We start from the raw sequence: 21561 nt of genomic DNA, 5'->3' as shown, positions 1-21561 counted from the left end.
TTCCTACTATATGAGACCGAAGAAAGAGAGGTTTAGGTTGTTCAAAACTTAAAATTTCTGTAGCACATAATCCAACTCAACCTGTCCGGATAGTTCATTTAAACAACTGAAACACATGGAGCCCGGGGTAGGAGTAAGCACTTGTGATTCTGTATAGCTTAATGTAGTACCTGGATACATCCCAGAGTATGTGGAGCAGACAATTTAAAAAGTATTGGTCAAGTCCCTTGAGTCACTGCAGTAATAGTAATGAAATAATTAAGCTTGCCACAGGGGAACCCCTTGATACTGTCTCAAACATTTATATGGTGCAAAATAAGCCAGAAACAAAAGAACAAGTATTGTATGGTCTCTCTCTTTTTTTTTATGATCATTCTATTCTGCATATATAATCAGTAATTCATAATATCACATAGTTGTATATTCATCATCATGATCATTTCTTAGAACATTTGCATCAATTCAGAAAAAGAAATAAAAAGACAACAGAAAAAAATACATACCGTATGCCCCCCACTGATCACTAGCATTTCAATCTAAATTTATTTTAACATTTGTTCCCCCTATTATTTATTTTTATTCCATTTGTTTTACTCCTCTGTTGATAAGGTAGAAAAAGGGAACATCAGACACGAGGCTTTCACAATCACAGTCACATTGTGAAAGCTATATCATTATACAATCATCATCAAGAAACATGGCTACTGGAACACCTCTACGTTTTCAGGCAGTTCCCTCCAGGATAACCTCTCAACTCTGGAATCTCTCAGCCTTTGACACTTTATTTTGTCTCATTTTTCTCTTCCCCCCGTTCACTCAAAAAGGTTTTCTTAATCCCTTGATGCTGAGTCCCAGCTCTTTCTAGGATTTCTGTTCCACATTGCCAGGGAGGTCCACACCCCTGGGAGTCATGTCCCACATAGAGAAGGGGAGGGCAGTGAGTTTGCTTGTCATGTTGGCTGAGAGAGGCCACATCTGAGCAAAAAAACGCGGTCCTCTTGTGGTTGACTCTTAGGCCTAATTTTAAGTAGGCTTAGCCTATCCTTTGCGGGGTTAAGTTTCATATGAACAAATCCCAAGATTGGGGGCTCAGCCTATTGCTTTGGTTGTCCCCACTGCTTGTGAGAATATCAAGAATTCTGCACTTGGGGAAGTTGAATTTTCCCCTTCTCATCATTCCCCCAAGGGGACTTTGCAAATACTTTTTTTTTTTTACATGGGCAGGCACGGGGAATCGAACCTGGGTCCTCGGGCATGGCAGGCAAGCACTGTTACCTGCTGAGCCACCGTGGCCCGCCCTGCAAATACTTTTTAATTGACTGTTCAAATCACTTTAGGATTTATCAAGGCATCACTCCAGACAAACCTACAAAATCTCTCGCCCTACTTAAGGTTCCATGTACTTACAGTGTTCAATTAAACTGTCCACATAAGTTATATTAGGAAATGCACTAGTCAAAATATAAATTTTATGCCAAATAAACATTTTTTGGTTTAGTCTTACATATAAGGTGACATTTTAAAATATTAATTACCATCTATTTTCAACACCCTGCAGTAATGACATTCCTTTGTTCTTCCTCATGCAAAATATTTTAAAATATGAACATTTAGTCACTATCATTATACAGTCTTGGCATTCCTAGATTATACCATCTCAGTCTTTATCGTCTATCTTTCTGATTTCATTTGTGCCCCCAGCCCTCCTCCCTCCATGATTCTCACATTCAGCTTCATTCAGTGTTCTAACATTATTGCATTACAGTTAGGTAGTATTGTGCTATCCATCTCTGCGTTTTTACAATCAGTCCTGTTGCACAGTTGGTGTCCCTTCAGCTCCAATTATCCAATATCTTACCCTATTTCTATCTCCTGATGGTCTCTGTTACCAGTGAAATTCTCCACGTTTATTTGCTAATGTCAGTTCATATCAGTGAGACATACAGTATTTGTTCTTTTGTTTCTGGCTAATCTCACTCAGCATAATGTCCTTAAAGTCCATCCCTGTTGTTGTATACCTCATAACTTTATTCTGTCTTACAGCTGCATAATATTCCATTGTATGTATATACCACAGCTTGTTTAGCCACTCTTCTGTTGATGGACATTTGGGCTGTTTCCATCTCTTGGCAGTTGTAAATAATGCTGCTATAAACATTGGTGTGCAAATGTCCATTTGTTGTCTTTGCCCTCATGTCCTCTGAGTAGATACCTAGCAATGGTATTGCCGGGTCATATGGCAATTCTATACTTACCTTCCTGAGGAATTGTCAAACTGCCTTCCACAGCAGTTGTACCATTTGACATTCCCACCAGCAGTGGATAAGTGTGCCTCTGTCTCTACATCCTCTCCAGCGCTTGTTGTTTTCTGTTTTATTGATAGTGGCCATTCTGGTTGGTGTGAGATGATATCTCATTGTGGTTTTGATTTGCATTTCCTTATAGCCAGGAAGTTGAGCATCTTTACATGTGCCTTTTAGCCATTTGTATTTCCTCTTCTGAGAAGTGTCTGTTCAAGACTTTTGGCCATTTTGTAATTGGATTGTCTTTCTGTTGTTGAGTTGAACAATCTCTTTATATATTCTGGATACTAGACCTTTATCTGCTATATCGTTTCCAAATATTGTCTCCTGTTGTGTAGGCTGTCTTTTTACTTTCTTGATGAAGTTCTTTGATGTACAAAAGTATTTAATTTTGAGGAATTCCCATTTATTTATTTCTTCAATGCTTGTGCTTTGGGTGTAAGATATAGGAAACCGCCCCCTATTATAAGATTTATGATATCTCCTTACATTTTCTTCCAACAGTTTTATAGTCTTAGATCTAATGTTTAGGTCTTTGATCCATTTTGAGTTAATTTTTGTATAGGGTATGAGATATGGATCCTCTTTCATTCTTTTGCATGTGGATATCCAGTTCTCTAGGCAACATTTATTGAAGAGACTGTTCTGTCCCAGGTGAGTTGGCTTAACTGCCTTATCAAAGATCCTTTGTCCATAGATGAGAGGGTTTATATCTGAATACTCTGTTCTATTCCATTGGTCAGTATATCTATCTTTATGCCAGTACCATGCTGTTTTGACCACTATAGCTCCATAATACGCCTTAAAGTCAGGTAGTATGAGACCTCTGACTTCATTTTTTTTTTTTCAGGATACTTTTAGCTATTTGGGGTACCCTGCCCTTTGAGATAAATTTAATTATTGGTTTTTCTAGTTCTGAAAAGTAAGTTTTTGGGATTTTAATTGGTATTGCATTGAATCTGTAAATCAGTTTAGGTAGAGTTGACATTTTAACTATATTTAGTCTTCTAGTCCATGAATACGGTATGCCTTTCCATTTATTTAGGTCTTCTGTGATTTCTTTTAACAATTTCTTGTAGTTTTCTTTGTATAGGTCTTTTGTCTCTTTAGTTAAATTAATTCCTAAATATTTTATTCTTTTGGTTGTAATTGTAAATGGAATTCGTTTCTTGATTTCCCCCTCAGATTGTTCATTACTAGTGTATAGAAACACTACAGATTTTTGAGTGCTGCTCTTATAACCTGCCACTGTGCTATACTCATTTATTTGCTCTAGTAGTTTTGCTGTGGATTTTTTGGTATTTTCGACATACAGTATCATACCATCTGCCAATAGTGAGAGTTTCTTCCTTTCCAATTTTGATGCCTTTCATTCCCATAAGTTCTGTGATTTGTTTTTTCAGACTTTCCATTTCATCTTTTTGTTCATTCCTTGCCTTCTTCCTATCCTCCCTCAGTTCATTGATTTGGTTTTTGATGAGGTTCTCCATGTCTATTCGTCCATTCTGAATTAATTGTTTCAGCTCCTATATGTCATTTGAATTGTTGGTTTGTTACTTTGATTGGGTCATATCTTCAATTTTCCTAGTGTGGTTTGTTATTTTTTGCTGGCGTCTCAGCATTTAATTACCTTAATTAGTTTATTCTGGAGATTGCTTTCACTTCCTTTACCTAGGGTTTTCTTGCTAGATGAGTTTGTTGTCTGTCTGTTCTTTGACCTTCAGTTCAGCTTTTTCTGGACCTCTAGCTTAGGTTTTGTTTAACAGAGGATAATTTGTCAGTTCTTGTTTTCTTGTTTCTTGTCCTGCTTTTAAGGTGCCTTTTCCCTCCCCACCCTTCGGAGGGTCTACATAGGTATTATAGACTCCAGCCTGGTTTTCCTGGACTAAACTGGCCTCCTATCAGGGGGAAGGAGTCACCTGCATCAGTTTTCCCTGAGGGTGAGACCCAGCAGGTTAAGAGACTTTCCTGTGAAGTCTCTGGTCTCTGTTTTTCTTATCCTGCCCAGTATGTGGAGCTTGTCTGCCTGCGGGTCCCACCAGCAAAAGATGTTGTGGCTCCTTTAACTTTGGAAGGCTCTCCCTGCTGGGGGCGTGGTGGAGACAGAGGAGAGGTTGTAGGCTGGTTTTAATGGCTTCAAATTGCCAAGCCCTGGGTTCTGAATTCTTTGAGAGAGGGATTCCACCTGAGTTGGGCTTCACCCCTCCCCTGGGGAAGGCACAGGTGGGAGACAGCCCTGAAAGCAGTCTGTTTCTGCCTACGTCTGGGGCAGTTGCAGACCGAGTAGTCCCCCCCGCTGAATCCAGAGGCAGCCAAGCCTCTGTAGACACAGCCACAAAAACCTCCGTTTCTTCCCCTTTCCTATTTTTTGGTTAGCTCAATAAGCGACCTCTGCCTTGACCAGGTTCGCCTGAGCTGGGGGCCTATTTTTAGTAGTCAGAATTTGTTTATTAATGCCACAATTGGTGTTTGATTGGACTCAGTCCCTGCTACTGTTAGAGTGTCTTTCCTTTCCCTCTGGGAAGCCGTCTGTGGAGGAGGGGCGCCGGCCGCTGGCTGCCGAGGCTTGGGGAACTCACAGTTCTGGGGAGATTCGCATCCGGTCCAGCTGGTTCAGACTGGGGTACGCTGTGTGTCTGGTCACTATCGTGGCTCCGAGAGCTGTTCTGTACTATTTCTGGTTATTTAGTAGTTGTTCTGGAGGATGAACTAAAACGCGCGCATTGCTAAGCCGCCATCTTGGCCCCTCCTTTTTGCTCCCAATTTTGATGCCTTGTATTTCTTTTCTTGTCTCATTGCTCTGGCTAAGACTTCCAACACAATATTGAATAACAATATGAGTGGACATCCTTGTCTTGTTCCTGATCTTAGGGGGAAAGTTTTCAGTTTTTCCCCATAGAGGATGATGCTAGCTGTGGTGTTTTTTTTTTATTCCCTTTATCATTTTGAGGAAGTTCCCTTCTATTCCTATCCTTTGAAGTGTTTTCAACAATAAAGGATATGGAATTTTGTCAGATGCCTTTTCTGTATCAATCGAGATGATCATGTGGTTTTTCTGCTTTGATTTGTTGATATGGTGTATTACATTAATTGATTTTCTTATGTTGAACCATCCTTGCATACCTGGGATGAATCTTACTTGGTCATGATGTATAATTCTTTTAACGTGTTGCTGGATTCGATTTGCTAGAATTTTGTGGAGGATTTTTGCATCTATATTCATTAGAGAGAGTGGTCTGTAGTTTTCTTTTTTTGAAATATCTTTGTCTGACTTTTGGTATGAGGGTGATGATGTTGGCTTCATAGAATGAGTTAGGTAGCTTTCCCTCCTCTTCAGTTTTTTTGAAGAGTTTGAGCAGGATTGGTACTAATTCTTTCTTGAATGTTTTGTAGAATTCACATGTGAAGCCATCTGGTCCTGAACTTTCTTTCCTCACTGGACTTTTCTTTTTGAGGGGCTTCTTAATGACTGATTCAGTTTCTTTACTTGTGATTGGTTTTTGAGTCTATTTCTTATTGAGTCAATGTAGGTTATTCATGCCTTTCCAGAAAGTTGTGCATTTCATCTACATTGTGGAATTTATTAGCATAAAGTTGTTCATAGTCTCCTCCCATTACTTCCTTTATTTCTGTGGGGTCAGTGGTTATGTCTCCTCTTTTATTTCTGATTTTATTTATTTGCATCCTCTCTCCTTTTTGTAAACCTCACTTAAGGGTACATCAATCGTATTGATTTTCTCGTAGAACCAACTTCTGGTTTTGTTGATTTTCTCAATTATTTTCAGTTTCATTTATTTCTGCTCTAATCCTCAGTATTTCTTTCCTTTTGCTTGTTTTGGCGTTAGTTTGCTGTTCTTTCTCTAGTTCTTCCAAGTGGATAGTTAATTCCTCAAATTTTTGCCTTTTCTTCTTTTTTGATATAGGCATTTAGGGCAATAAATTTCCCTTTTAGTACTGTCTTTGCTGCATCCCCTACATTTTGACACGTTGTGTTTTCATTTTCATTTGCCTCGAGATATTTACTGATTTCTCTTGTAATTTCTTTCTTGATCCACTGGTTGTTTAAGAGTGCATTGTTGAGCCTCCACATATTTGTGAATTTTCTGGCACTTTGCCTATTATTGATTTCCAATTTCATTCCTTTATGATCTGAGAAAGTGTTTTGTATGATTTCAATCTTCTTGAATTTATTGAGACTTACTTAGTGACCCAGCATATGGTCTGTCCTCAAGAATGATCCATGAGCACTTGAGAAAAAGGTGTATCCTGCTCTTGTGGGGTTTAATGTTCTATAAATGTCTGTTAAGTCTAGCTCATTTATTGTATTATTCAAACTTTCTGTTTCTTTATTGATCCTCTCTCTAGATGTTCTGTCCATTGATGAGAGGGGGGAATTGAAGTCTCCAACTATTATGGTAGATGTGTCTATTTCTCTTTTCATTGTTTTCATGTTTGCCACATGTATTTTGGAGCATTCTGGTTTGGTGTATAAATATTTATGATTTTTATGTCTTCTTGCTGAATTGTTCCTTTTATTAATACATAGTGTCCTTCTTTGTCTCTTTTAACTGTTTTACATTTGAAGGCTAATTTGTTGGATATTAGCATAGCTACTCCTGCTCTTTTCTGATTGTTATTTGCATGAAATATCTTTTCCCAACCTTTCACTTTCAACCTATGTTTACCCTTGGGTCTAAGATGTGTTTCCTGTAGACAGCATATAGATGGGTCCTGTTTTTTAATCCATTCTGCCAGTCTGTGTCTTTTGATTGGGGAGTTTAATCCATTAACATTTAGTGTTTTTACTGTATGGGTAGTACTTTCTTCTACCATTTTGATTTTTGGATTTTATATGTCATATCTAATTTTTCTTCTTTTTACCTTTACTCATAGTCTTCCTTTCTACATTCTTCTCCATACCTCTCTCTTCTGTGTTTGTATCTGTCTCTATTGCTCCCTTTAGTATTTCTTGCAGAGTTGGTCTCTTTGTCACAAATTCTCTCAGTGATTTTTTCTCTGAGAATGTTTTAATTTCTCCCTCATTTTTGAAGGACAGTTTTGCTGGATGTAGAATTCTTGGTTGGCAATTTTTCTCTTTTAGTAATTTAAATATATCATCCCACTGTCTTCTCACCTCCATGGTTTCTGCTGAGAAATCTACATATAGTCTTATTGGGCTTCCCTTTTACATGATGGATTGCTTTTCTCTTGGTGCTTTCAAGATTCTCTCTTTCTCTTTGACATCTGACATTCTGATTAGTAAGTGTCTTGTAGTACGTCTACTTGGATGTGTTCTGTTTGGGGTACACTGCACTTCTTGGATCTGTAATTTTAAGTCTTTCATAAGAGTTCGGAAATTTTCAGTGATAATTTCCTGCATTAGTTTTTCTCCTCCTTTTCCCTTCTCTTCTCCTTCCGGGACAGCCACAACACGTAATTCATGCACTTCATGTCGTCATTCAGTTCCCTGAATCCCTGCTCATATTTTTCCATTCGTTCCCATATTTTCTTTTGCTTGTCGGATTTCAGATGTTCCGTCCTCCAGTTCACTAATCTTTTCTTCTGCCTCTTGAAATCTGACATTGTAGGTTTCCATTGTTTTCTTCATTTCTTCTACTGTGCCTTTCATTCCCATAAGTTCTGTGGTTTGTTTTTTCAGACTCTCGATTTCTTCTTTTTGTTCATTCTTGCCTTCTTTATATCCTCCCTCAATTCATTGATTTGGTTTTTCATGAGGTTCTCCATGTCTGTTTGTATATTCTGAATTAATTGTTTCACCTCCTGTATCTTATTTGAATTGTTGGTTTGTTCCTTTGATTGGGCCATATCTTCAATTTTCCTGGTGTGATTTGTTATTGTTTGGTGGCGTCTAGACATTTAATTACCTTAACTAGTTTATTCTGGGCATTGCTTTCACTTCCTTTACCTAGGGTTTTCTTGCTGGATGGATTTGTTGTCTGTCTGTTCTTTGACATTCAGTTCACCTTATTCTGGACCTCTAGCTTAGGTTTTGTTTAACAGAGGATATTTTTTCAGTTCTTGTTTTCTTGTTTCTTGCCCTGCTCGTATGGTGTCTTTTTCCCCCCACCCTTAGGAGGATCTGCTTAGGTATTATAGACACCAGCCAGATTTTCCCAGGCCAAACTGGCCTCCTGTCAGGAGGAAAGAGTCACCTGCATCAGTTTTCCTTGAGGGTGAGTCCCAGCAATTTGAAAGACTTTCCTGTGAAGTCTCTGGACTTTGTTTTTCTTTCCTGCCCAGTAGGTGGCACTTGTCTGCTTGCGGGTCCCACCAGCATAAGATGATTCGGTACCTTTAACTTTGGTTGACTCTCCCTGGGTTCTGGGGAGGCTCGCAGCTGGTCTAGCTGGTCCAGACTGGTATACCCTTTGTGTCCGGTCACTGATGTGGCCCCAGGAGCTGTTCTGTACTGTTTCTGGTTATTTAGTAATTGTTCTGGAGGATGAACTAAAACGGGTGCATTGCTAAGCCGCCATCTTGGCCCGGAACTCCCCTAATCCACATTTTTTCATTCATCTGTCCATACCCTAGATAGAAAGACCATCAGACACAGGTTTTCACAATATCAAGGTCACACTGTAAAAGCTATATAGTTGTACAGTTGTCTTCAAGAATCAGGGCTACTAGAACACAGCTCAGCAGTTTCAGGTCCCTTCTATGATTTTAATATTTTAAAATTATTTGATTTGTGGCCTGACATGTAGACTAACATGGAAAATATTCCATGTGTCCTTGCAAAGAATGAATATTTTGCTGAGGTTGGATGGAGTGTTATATACGTGGCCATCATGTGTAAGTAGTTATAGTGTTGTTCAAGTCCTCTATTTCTTTTTTGATCTTCTGTCTAGATTTCTATCAGCTATTGAAAGTGATGTATTGACGTCTCCAACTGTTATTGTAGAATTATCTTTTCCTCTCTTTAGTGCTGTAGTTTTTGCTTCATGTATTTTTGGGCTCCATTGTGAGGAGCATATGGTTTATAATCATTATAAGTTTTTTTTTTTTTACTTGGGCAGGCACCAGGAATCGAACCCGGGTCCTCTGGCATGGCAGGCAAGCATTCTTACCTGCTGAGCCACTGTGGCCTTCCCAATCATTATAATTTTGATTATCTTTTCAAAATATGATATCCTAATTTGTCTGTGATAATCTTTGTTGACTTAAAGACTATTTTGTCTTGCAATAATATAAAATATCCAGCTCTCTTTTGTTTATTTTTTGCGTGGAATGTCTTTTTCCACCTTCTTACTTTCCACATCTTTGTTTCTTTGTACTTGAAGTTAGTCTCTTGTAGATGCATATAGATGGATCATACTTTTTCATCGAAGTTGCCAGTCTCAGCCTTTTAATAAGGGATTTTAATGAATTGACATATAAGTTAATAACTGGGAAAGAATTACTTCGATATTTAGCTGTTTTCTGTATGTTTAGTATGTTTTTTTGTTCCTCAGTTACTCCATTACTGCCTTTTTTGTGTGTTTAGTTGCTCTTTTTATAGTGCGCCATTTTAATTCCCTTCTTTCCTTTTCTCTATTTTTAGTTATCTTATTAGTGGTCACCTTTGTAATTGGAATTAATATCTTAAACTAATAATAACCTAGTTCAACTGTACCAACCTAGTTTCAGTAGTTTACAGACTCTCTATGCCTGTGTATCTCCTCTTTCACCGTTTATATTATTATTAAATAATAGTTTCAAATTTTATCTTTGTACATTGTATGCCTTTTAACATAGATTTAACAAGTTGTTTTACAATTTACCTGTTAAGTCATATGGGGTGGAAAAGCAGTTTCAAACCAAAAGTACAATCATACAGGGTTTTATATTTACCTATGTAATTACCTTTAGTGATATTCTTTATTTCTTCTTAGGGCTTCAATTAATTGTCCAGTGTCCTTTTATTTCAACCTGAAGGTCTCCCTTTAGCATTTCTTGTTGGGCAGGTCTTCTGGTAATGAAGTGTGCAAGTGTGCTGTTAAAATATCTTTTGTAAATGATTGGCTAGTTTAGAAAATGTTAAATTGAGATTAAAGTAATCTGTGATTTTTAACCATGTCACTATTTTATAGGCTTTAAGTACCAGAGGACTTAGTGTCAAAACCTCAGCTTTTTCCCAGCAGTTTATTGTGAAACTTTTCAAACATACAGAAAAGTCAAAAAAAATTTACACCAGTGTACCCACGACCTAGATTCGGACATTAACATTTTTTTTTATACTTGGCTTGTCACATCTCTCTCTTCTGTCCATCCATTGATCCTTTTCTTATTATTTTTTTAAATCATTTCAAATAACTTTTAGACATCAGTTCACGTCCTCCTAAAAAATGTCAGTATGCAACATAACTAGGACTCAATATTTGATTTTTTTTTTTTCATTTGAGGTAAAATTTACACCCAGTGAAACATAAGTCCTGACTGAGCATTCCCTGATGCCTGCATAGCCCTGGCTCCTGTCCATGCACAAAAGTCACCATTGTGTTACCAAGTCCCCCTTTAAATTTAATTTAAATTAAAATTAAAACCACTCTTTTGAACTCTTCCAATGACTAAGGCCGCGTGTTATTTTCTTAGTGAAGCTTAGATATCTTAGAACAGCCTAATTAAATGTAAGTGCTAATGGGTCAAACCATTTTCCCCGCCCTGCCTGGCTCACAGGGTCTTGACCATGTTCACAAACAGAGAGTGGCCGAAGTGCTCAATGACCCCGAGAGCCTGGAGAAGCGTCGGAGCAGGGAGAGCCTCAACACCGACGTTGTCAAGTATGAGAGTGGGCCTGACGGAGGGGAGGAAGTGAGTATGAGCGTAGAGTGGAGCGGGGTAAGTACAGTACACAGTCGGGGAGAGTCCAGGCGCCAATATCTGTCCCACTCCAGCTCTCGCCTACAGTCTTCCACCAGAGCACTTTCTAGTACTTTCTCCTGTCTTCCATGCTTAGACATTATACTTTTCTCAAATTCAGTGCAGATTAAGCTTTTTGTAAGTTCTTAACCTTTGCTAATACTGAAGTCTGTTATTTGTTTGAAGTGGTAATTCTTTTTAGGAACCCATGAAAGCTGTGGCTTAACTTTGAGCACTTACATGCTGATTGAGTGTCCTGGTTGTTTCAAGCATAATTCATACTCTGGTTTTATTTTAGTATGAAGATTAGTAACTAACTCGCTTTTTTGACTTACCCATTTTCACCACTAACTTCAGTGCTCCTAATTTCACTGACCAGACTGCTTAGGTTTTATTAGAATTAAAGAAAATGCCTAAAAGGAAAATGATGTTTAAAAAGGAATTTGTTTTTAGAAAAAAAATAACTTAAGAGTAGAAACGTTAAACAGCTGTGTCTGTTTAGGTACCACCTCAGTCCTAAGTACCATGTTCACTTGAGAGGGCTGTCAAGGGACTCATGCTCTTCTCAGTACCTGCCCAGACCTTCCCATCTAGAGCTCCCATCTGTGTTTGCAATGGGTCAGTCCTCCCAAGACACTGGATGACTGCCCCCAGGGTTTCACCCAGTTGCCTCTGTGGATGGCCTTCCCACTGCTGTTTGTCCGGTGGTTGCCAAGGAGCAATGTGGGCTTCTGGACATTTTCTTTCTCTGAATTTTTTTTCTGTGGACATTTTCTTTCTCTGAAAAAAATTCGACCAGACCATTGAGCTGGTTTATTTGGAATTTTGCTTTAATCAGGGAATGTTAGAATGCAGGGTTTACTCTAAGGTATCCAGGGCATAATTTGTTTTTTTTGAAGCTATAGTGGTTGCAGTTTAAGTAATTGTAATTATATAGATGTTTTGCCAAATAGTCATTTTGGGGTTTCTCATAATCTGATATCCAACTTTTGAATCTCTTTATTCTTTAAGATTTTTTATAGATGTAGCAATTTGGAAAGGGTTATTCTAAATAAACATTTTGTAAAAGTACATCAGTGGCCAGAATTTCAGGGAGAAGGGCTCTTTCAGCTCTGTTTATCTGGCAGTTTCCTTGGCTTTGGTTTTCTCTGTGCCAAGACAACCAATCAGCATCTCTTGATGATTTTAATGCCTGTAGGCAGTAATCCAAAAATAAAATGTTGAGAGAGTAGCTCTCCATAACACCCCCGCCCTGGCAGACTGTGTGCTGTGCTCTCCCCTTGGTCATGGGGTCCCTGCATGCTTTGTGCCTGCAAGGCCTTACCTTTAGTTAGAAGCCAGGAGACAGCTTCTGATGCTCTAGAATGAAATTCTGGAGGAACTTTCTTGAGACAGTATTTCTAGGTCAATATTTATATGAAATCACATGATAATAAAATTACTGACAACTCAGAGTTCTGTTAGTCTTAAAGACCAGGAGTTGGGGATTAAAGAGAGCTGCTTTTATTCCACTGTTGCTAAAGCCTTCCTGTTTGGCCAGGAGAGATTTTACTTTGTGGAAGAATTTGTGGGAAGGCTTACTGGGCAGTCCTGCAGACTGGCATTTAGAATGCACTGGGGAAAAGCAGCTGCTCCTCTGAATGCATGCTGGTTTTCTTCTTTCATTTCCTATTTCCTTTCTCACTTCTGACAAATTATTAGTTAGGATACTCACAAACTGTGATTTTGGTGTTATAGTCTTCAAAATTACTTTTCTCAGCGACTTGATGGCTTTCTTTTCAGAGGTAGTGCCCTTTGTCTTTTGAGACTGAGTGGCTCTACATATTTGATAAAGTTCATTCCTTGTTGCATAGTCTATGGATTGATTACTCACTTAAAGAATCTCTAAATCTTGGGTATCTAGTCCAGTTGTTCCTAAATGTATTTTGAGCAGAGGGAGGGACCCTTTCTACAAATGAAGTTTTACCCAAGCCATATGCACAGGGAGCTGCCTGAACAAACTGGGGAGGGTGGGTGCTCTGCCCCCTGGTTGACCAGGGTGGCCCAGCAGTCTCCATCCCACCCTTGGCAGTGAGCTCCCAGAAGGCAGTGGTGAGCTCAGTGAACATCTAATGTGAATTTTATTTCAAGAATACTTTTAGCATTTCAAAAAGGCTGCAAAGGCTTGTTTGCACATGTAGGGTTTTTTTTTTAATTGACTTAATTGAGGGATAACTTCTCTGCAGGAAAAGGAGCCCAGGTTAGTGTCGACTTTGACACAGAGGTTTGTTCACACATGGCAGTACAGCAGGTAACTTGTCTTTGTGCAGACCTTAGAAGAAAGTTTTTCATGGTGTCTCTGTTTAAGTGATGATTTTTCCTAATATTACATGGCAGTCTAAAACTTTTCATTTGCAACATTAATTTTTCAGTATTATGCAATCAAGATAAAATATAGAAATAAATTAGGCATTTAGATAGACCACAGCTGTCACCCATAACCATAGCCTCCAAAGGCAATTTCATTATTCCTGCTGGTTTGCTTTTTGATAATAAGGACTTGTTATACATTTATAATGAGAAAAAGTCACCTCAATTTTATTTTATATTGGGTTTCTGCATAAAGTTTTAATTTTTGCAAAAGGATTTCAGGGTTTTAAAAAAGTTGGAAGACTACTGCCATGAGAAGTACACTCCTGTGCCACCCTTGCTGCTCCCGGGCAGCCATGGTTCACCGGAGATGGCAGGGAGAGGATAAGATCACTTCCAGTTAAATATAACATCCATTTATATCAAACACTAGGCTTAATTTTTCTCAATTCAGAAATAACATGTAAAACAGGGTAATATCATAGAAGAAAGACACACAAGAGCATTGTAGCTGTTCCCTGTAGACACTGGACTCTTACCAGCGCAAACCGAAATAAATGGTTCCAGAATATAAGAAAAGCAAGGTGACTGGACACAGGAAGTATTTTGAATCAGAGTTTTAATATGGTAGATAATTTGTTTAGGGAAGTGCGGTTCTCTTCTTTTGGAAAAGTCAGTGTGAAAGATGAATCTGAATTAGTTATTTTGTGTTCCTGTTTCTGAAACCCAAGGTGCTGTATGCATATAAATAATTTTTTTGGATCTCATTGGGTTTCCTTTAGCCTCTGTGCACATGGCTTTGTGTTCATGGGTAAGGCACATGTCTCATCCACCTGCGTCTGGGTCCCCACCAGGAACGCCTGGAGTACCTGGCTGTCTGGCTAGTGTGCACTCATTACAGCTTTCCCTCTAGGACGCATAACTAAAAAGTACCTGTCTTAAATTCTAAATGGAATCTGAGGTCTGGAAATCAGTTTCCCCTCTGTGCTGTTTTTTTCCATTTTCAGTTTAACAGTTCTCTGTCGGATTCCTACCAAAGCAGTCCCACCCCCACCTCCCCTATCTGTTCACATTCTCCCAGTGTTAATATCTTTGAAAGTTTTTCATAGACTAAATTCTTACCCTGGATTATTAGATAATAGGATATACTGGTTAATTAGAAATAGATTCATTTTTAGTTTAAAAAAATTATACAAGGAAAACAATTACAATACAACAACAACAAAAAAGAAAAACACCAGATGTTCTGAAATCCTACCATACACAGGCAGTAATGCTCTATTTTTTGTTTTTAACCAACACATTATACTATTCATTTCTGTTCAGACTTTTTTTTATGTGAATATTCTTTCATGTCAATATAAAGAAGTAGGCTTTTAGAAAGTGTTTGAAATGCAGTGTCATCTCCCAAACCCTTCAGCCCATGTGGAATAGAAACCAGCCTTGGTTTGGAGTTGGCAGGTCATCCTTCTTGGTCCCTGTGGAGCCGCAGCTCTGATGTGGAAGAAGCCAGGGTGGGTGGTGTGTCCACTGTGGGCCTGCCGTGGTGCCAGTCAGTGTGGACTCCAAGGAAGGAGAATGCCCCTATCCTGGGCCCTGGATGTTTGCAACATGGCCCTTCCTGCCAGCCTGCCTCACAGGAGGCTGAGATTGTGGGTGCATGTGTTTAATGTGGCATACCTTTGAAATCTTTGTGAAATTAGTCTTAGATATACTGCTGGTGTCTCATACAGGGACATTATAAACAGCACGCCTATGATATAGCCTGGATTTTGAAATGAGTAGGAAGTGTGCTTTTTATGGAATTATAGTGTATTTGAACATCTTTTTCTGAAGAGCAGCAAGAACTACTGATGTTTTTTTTGTTCTCCCGACATTCTTGGGGAGTTCGTAACAAGTTTTATTTTTCCATTTTAAAGATGAGAAAAATGAAGCTCGGGCTGGTTAAATGACTTACTCAGCGTCCCATGGTGAGTCAGAACTGGTCGGGGACTGAGGTCTCCCGGCTGTCTGGTGCTTCTGTACTAGACTTTTGTTTCCAATCTGGAGGGCCCCAAGATACACTGCTGCCTTTGGAAATTCATTTTCTGTACTTATTTTATGTGATCAACTGCATGTTTAAAATGTGCTGTAGACTTTTAAAGTCAGTGGCTTCTTAATGTTTCTGAAATGTCTATTATATGTTAATTAAGAGTGAAAATCACACCTGTTTCCAGGAAGAACCTTATAGTTTAGGGATATAAAAAGATTTCTGACAAATTAAAGCTTAAATGAATGTGTGCTTCCTATATGAGCCTTTTTGTTTTGGTTACTATAGTTGTTTCTCACTGCAGAATTTCCTTAAGTACACTTACTTGAAACACCTTTTATAGTAAGTAAGTAGCAAGATTCCTAACACGGTGCTAATCTGTACTCTAAAAATGCTGAATTTTATTTTGAAGGCTATTAGGCATTAACTCGCTTAGATGATATAAACTAAATAAGGTCCAGTACCTATTTTATACTTGATGATAGAAGTAGGCAGAAGATAATCCCAAATACTAAAGTGATTAAAAGTGCTGCTAAGATTTTGTGACCTAGAAATACTGTAAACAAGCTGTGCTAAGTGGAAAACTGTTGAACCTTTTCTCACAGCAGTTTCATCTGGATTTTCTCTCTCCGTTTCTGTCTGACAGGCCTAGCTGCCTTTTGTGATTCTTACACTGTCTCCTGCATGACGGGCGGGCACCACCTTCGAGCTTTACCTTCTCTCTCCAGTGCTGACTGCTGTGTTTAGCAATCCCCTAGGATTCTTGTCAGAGCTACACCTCTCTCGACTGGCCATTCTTTTCGGTGCTGCTGTCCTTTTTGGGGGGTTCCTTTTTTCTGTATACATGTAGCTTTGCCAGATATGTACTTAGTAGTATAAACTGTATTAATAAAAACCATTTACTGTGTGATACACGAGTTTAAAAATTAAGAGCGATTAGCTGTTTGCTTTGATAAAAGGTAGATAAGTGTCCCACCGGGTGGTCACTGCAGGGGCAGCGATGGTGACTGTTGACAGTCGCCCACCTGTGTACCTGGACACCTCCACCTGGTGCACCAGGGCTGTGCTGCTCCACCTCAGACTCTCTGAAGTAGCATTTGCTGTTTAGTCTTTGTGTGAGATTTCGGCAATTCTGCTTTGCTCTCCTAATCTCTAAGTGTTCAGTGATTTGTGTAGTTGTCTTTCTAACTTCTAATAAACTCACTCTGACTGACCTGTGTCTCGGTGTCTGTCTGCTCCTTAGAGCCTCTCACACTCTATGCAGCGTTGCGTAGCTTCTAGAAGTCACAGGTGGCTACTTGTCATTTCACCAAGGGATTCATTCTGAGAATAAAAGCAGCTATTTCCATATTCATTTCCACTCTGTGTTGTTGATTTTCATATCCAGATTCTGCCAGGCATTTCCTATATTAATGTCTGAATGATAACAAAAGCTGGGTTGCTCTTTTAGCTTGCTTCCTATATGGTATTTGAGAACTTCTAGTTATTTTTACAGAATGAGAATTTTATTTAATTTTCTAACACTTATAGTCACATTTAATAAAACCATTCTGTAAGGTTTTCTGAAGAAACAGTACATATAAGTATTGTATTTAGATGAAATTGTTAAAGGAAGTTGCCTTTGTCAGTTATGAATGTTGTGGATTTCATATTTTTATCTGGACCCGAAACTTACATATTTATTAAATGCAGAATTTGATTAGTGATATTCTTAGAAATGCCTTAATTTTCTTGACACTTTTTTCACGTGTTGTTTTCTTGTCTGAAAACACCAATATACTTAATTTTCCTCTTGGAATGTTTTACTTTTGTGTGAATGAGCTTCTTCATCTTCAAAGGTTTTCATGATCATTGTTTTTTCATTAATGAAATTAAAAATGGATTTCTATTTAAACTGTGTTTATGTACATGGGAAGTTGGTGATTTCTGTAGGAATTGTATTACCAGCAAGTCACTGGTAGGCAAGTCCACTGTGGTGTGAATTCTTTCTTATGTGCATCTTTGCCTCCTGAGGGGGTAAGGGGGAGGGTGTGTGTGTGCAGGGGGCAGGGTGGAGCCATCTGCAGCTTTTCATTTGTTCACATTTTTTTCAGGATGGCACTGGATCTTTAAAACGCAGTGGCTCCTTTAGCAAACTCCGGGCTTCCATTAGACGCAGCAGTGAGAAGCTGGTTAGGAAGCTGAAGGGAGGAAGTTCACGAGAGAGTGAACCAAAGAATCCTGGGTAATTATCTTTTCCTGGCTCTGCTGATATTTGCCGCTGCCCCTCCCCCCATCCATGCCAGACAGTGTCTAAAGGCCATTTCTCACCTACAGACTTCAGAAAAAAAATATTCCAACCTAATTCCCATATTTTAGCAGTTGAAAGGTTTAGTAGTTTCAGTTTAATTTTTTCCGAGGGATAGATTGAGAAATAAGACATTTCCTGTTTAGAGGTTAAAATTGCTAAGGCCTTTAAAAGGTATTCATTTTGTTGCATGTTAAAGAACGCCTTAGCAGTGAAAATTGAGAGTTTAATATTAAAACATTGAGCATATTAAATTTGTTTACCCTAGATAGGTGTATTTTTAGAATAAGCATTAGTGTAAATCCTTTAAAATTAGTTTTAACATTTTAAAATCAAATCTGAGTTATGGCTGAACTAAATCTCAAAGGTAGTGCTATAGGGAGAAAAAAAGAGTTTTAAATAGAAGGATCAGAATTTAAAGATGTTATTGTAAGGAATTCCTTTAAGAGATTTGTTTTCCATATTTTAGAAAAAAGGTTTAAGTCAAGGGTCTTAGAGTCTTTTGAGCAATAAAATTTAGATTGCCAAAGGAATTTAAAACCTAAATATTTATGTTTTTTATAAGGTATATCAGAGAGAGAGTGCTCTGTACGTCTCTAATCTTGTTAGACTGCCACCTGTTTCTGGTTATTTCTGGTATAAACTGTCTCCTATTGTTGAATGCATTTCTCACAGAAGCACTGTTTTACTAGCCGTTCTGTGTAACTATGACTTCGTAAATGGTACCTCATTTTTAAAGCTTGATTTTTAGTAAAACTCTAAAAGTAATTCCACTTTAAGTTCTGCGGTCATCCCAGGACTGTGAGACCGAGTTCCTTTGAATAATTTTTTTGAAGTAGATCCAATCTCAGTCCCCTTACTGTCATTTATACCAGAGACCTCTTATGTGACAGTCTTGTTCCCTCATGGCTCAGCTCCTCAGGGGGAGGCCTAGTCTAGAGAGGATCTTGGGCACTTTGTTCCTTCTAGAAATCTGCTGAGAGTTGAAAACTTTGCTTAATTGTTTTTGAAAGAGACAAGAGGAGTGATAGGATTTTTTAAGTAGCAGTTGCCTTACTTCTTAAACATGTTTACAAGCAGGTTTCTATGGAGAGAGTTTTAGGAGCTTCCCAAATGTCTGGTGTGAAAACAACCTAAAAGACCAGGGTTTGAAGACAGTCTAGACTTCTGGAAGTTTTGGGGGCTTATTAGCAAGATGCTGAATTGCCTGTGAAGAGACAAATGAACTCTTACTTTGGAAAGTAGGTTCTAAATTGCCTTTGAAATAAAGTACTTGTATTTTAAAACATTTACAAATTGCCAGATTGCTATCTGCCTCTTTGCAATTTATGAAAGATTATAATTTTTTTTTTTTCTTATAGCATTATGAGGAGTCTGGACAGATATTTGTATTACTGCCCTGTTTCCATTCCTTTAAATGAAATGAAAGGTGAAAGTGATTTATGGTTCACAATCTTGTATACAGGACATTAATTAATTGTACCAGGGAGGTCCTCTGGCTAATTGAGGTGCTGGATGTTTTGAAACTTTTTAAATGCAAACTCTAAACCTGGCACTCCATTCAGTAACATAGACCACACTTCCTATGTGAGAGAATTTAGAATTTTTCTGTTTCCTCCATGTCTTCTCTCTGTCTTTACCATGATAAAAATTGTGACGTGTATAAACGTTCCCCAAATAGAGAACTATGGTAAATATTCACAGTGTTGCCGACACTGCAAGCTGGATTTGGTGTAAAGGAGACACACACACTGCATATGTGAAAAATTTTCTATATTATATTGACCAAGTAATAAAGATGTTACCTTACTGACATTTTTTGACCAACTAAATGACTTTGGAAATTTCAGCCCATAAAATGCATGAAACTGAATAATCTTCCCAAGCAAGATAACTATTTTATTTTAGACCATTTGTTCTCAAATTTGAGTGCACAACAGAGTCTCCTTTGTGGAGTGGTAAAATTCAGACTGCTGGGCTCTACCCCAGGGTTTCTGATCCCCAGAATTTACCTTTCTAGCAAGTTCCCTGGCAGCTGCTGGTCTGAGAGCGGACATTGAGAGTGACTGAACCAAGCACCCTGGGAGCAGGTTGCAGTGCTGTTGGATATAAGGTGCTTCTTCCTGGGTCTCGGGGCCTCTTTTTAAAGGAGGAACCTTGATGAGTATTTCGAAGAGTCAAAGGAGGTATTGGTGAGAGGTGTCGGACTGTGCCTTACTTCTTCTTGGAAGGAAAAGGGAGTCTGTGAGGCAACTATATACAAACAGTCCTGTAAAGAAAGGGTGTGGACTTCTTAGAAAAGTTAATTGGCCACTTAGATAAGAGGAAGAACAATTAAATAATTTTCTTGTGATTTGGTTTCATTTTATACTTTGTCTCAAGTCATTCCAGGTAGAGAAAGACGGGTAGAACTCTAGCCACATCTTTGTGGGATCTTTTTTTTGCTTTTTTTTTTTATTAATTAAAAAAAATTAACAAAACATTTAGAAATCATTCCATTCTACATATATAATCAGTAATTCTTAATATCATCACATAGTTGCATATTCATCATTTCTTAGTACATTTGCGTCGATTTAGAAAAAGAAATAAAAAGACAACAGAAAAAGAAAAATGATAATAGAGAAAAAAAACTATACGTACCATACCCCTTACCCCTTGCTTTCATTTACCTTTGTGGGATCTTTTGGGCGTTTTGGGGTGAGTCTTACTTAGGGGCTAAGCTGATGAAAGGCCTCTGCTTTTGGGGCAGCTGTTCCTGGAAACTTGGTAGACGCCTGCCACGGGCCAGGCCCAGGTGCCTGGTGCTGGTGGCCCGTGGGCCAGGGCGGCCTGTAACCCTGCTCTGGGTGTGTGCCTATGGTCTTGATTGTGCTAACCCCTAAAACCTGTGCAGAAGCTTCACAACTACTTATTTAAACTAACAGTAAATAACGCTGTTTGTGTTGCGTATAGTGTAAATACAGAATCCAATCCTGTTTTCAACATTCAGGGTAACCCCTAGCATCAGTCGCCTCGGCTGTCATGCTGAGGTGCTCAGTGTTTGGGGCAGCAGTGAGCAAGTCACTTAAATTTAGGTTATGCAAAATTTGTTGGATATCTCATTAAATAAAGGTGCCAAATGGGAGAAAAATTACATATTTAAATCACCGCATTGCTTTAAATTAAAGCCATGAAATTTTATTTTTAAATTTGTTTTCTAAGTAGGGAAATATTGGCTTCAGAGTTTTGCTAATGACAAAATTATTTGTTCTTTCCAATTTTTATAGTAGGAAAATATATAAAATTTATAAACTATATGAAATACAGACTATATGTATGCATCTTGAAAATGGTCACTTGGGGTGATAAGTTTTATATGAAACACTTCCTGGAACTCCCCGTGGTTGCTGGAAGCAGACTGCATCAGCAAGGCCGCTGAGGAACTAGAGAAGCCAAGTTTTTAAGAGTGAAAATATGACACTTTGAGTTCATTATGGTACTTTTAAGACAAACATTTTGCCGTGTATGATAACTGGGTGCTGACACCAAGTTTAAGTCAGACCCTGGACTTTCCTGTTAGGGACTGGGTGGAAGCCCCCTTGCATGTGTCCCCAAGGCACCCCCAGGTTCCGCGTGGGTTTTTGGTGTTGCTGGTGGTAATAGAGACCCGAGGGCCACTTTATGTGTGTTCCCAACTTCTGGTGACTGTTGTTCTGACCAGTTTGTCCTTGCATGTCCATTGTCCTGGTTGC

At 38.6% G+C, this 21561-nt stretch overlaps 1 protein-coding gene across 22 annotated transcripts in view; it reads left to right on the top strand.

The window, feature by feature from the left end:
• The window catches only part of KLC1 (kinesin light chain 1), a 100570-nt gene that overhangs the window by 63834 nt on the left and 15175 nt on the right, over nt 1-21561 (top strand). For 6 of the 22 annotated variants that reach the window (XM_077128418.1, XM_077128419.1, XM_077128416.1 and 3 more), the window contains exons 13-14: nt 10980-11141; nt 17634-17764. In XM_077128418.1, the coding sequence (XP_076984533.1) occupies nt 10980-11141; nt 17634-17764 (293 nt within the window). The other 16 variants (XM_077128427.1, XM_077128432.1, XM_077128424.1 and 13 more) reach the window with 11 other exon arrangements.

The sequence above is a fragment of the Tamandua tetradactyla genome, chromosome 14, assembly GCF_023851605.1.
Source record: "Tamandua tetradactyla isolate mTamTet1 chromosome 14, mTamTet1.pri, whole genome shotgun sequence".
In the NCBI taxonomy this organism is placed as follows: Eukaryota; Metazoa; Chordata; class Mammalia; order Pilosa; family Myrmecophagidae; genus Tamandua; species Tamandua tetradactyla.
This window is presented reverse-complemented; position numbering and strand designations above follow the sequence as displayed.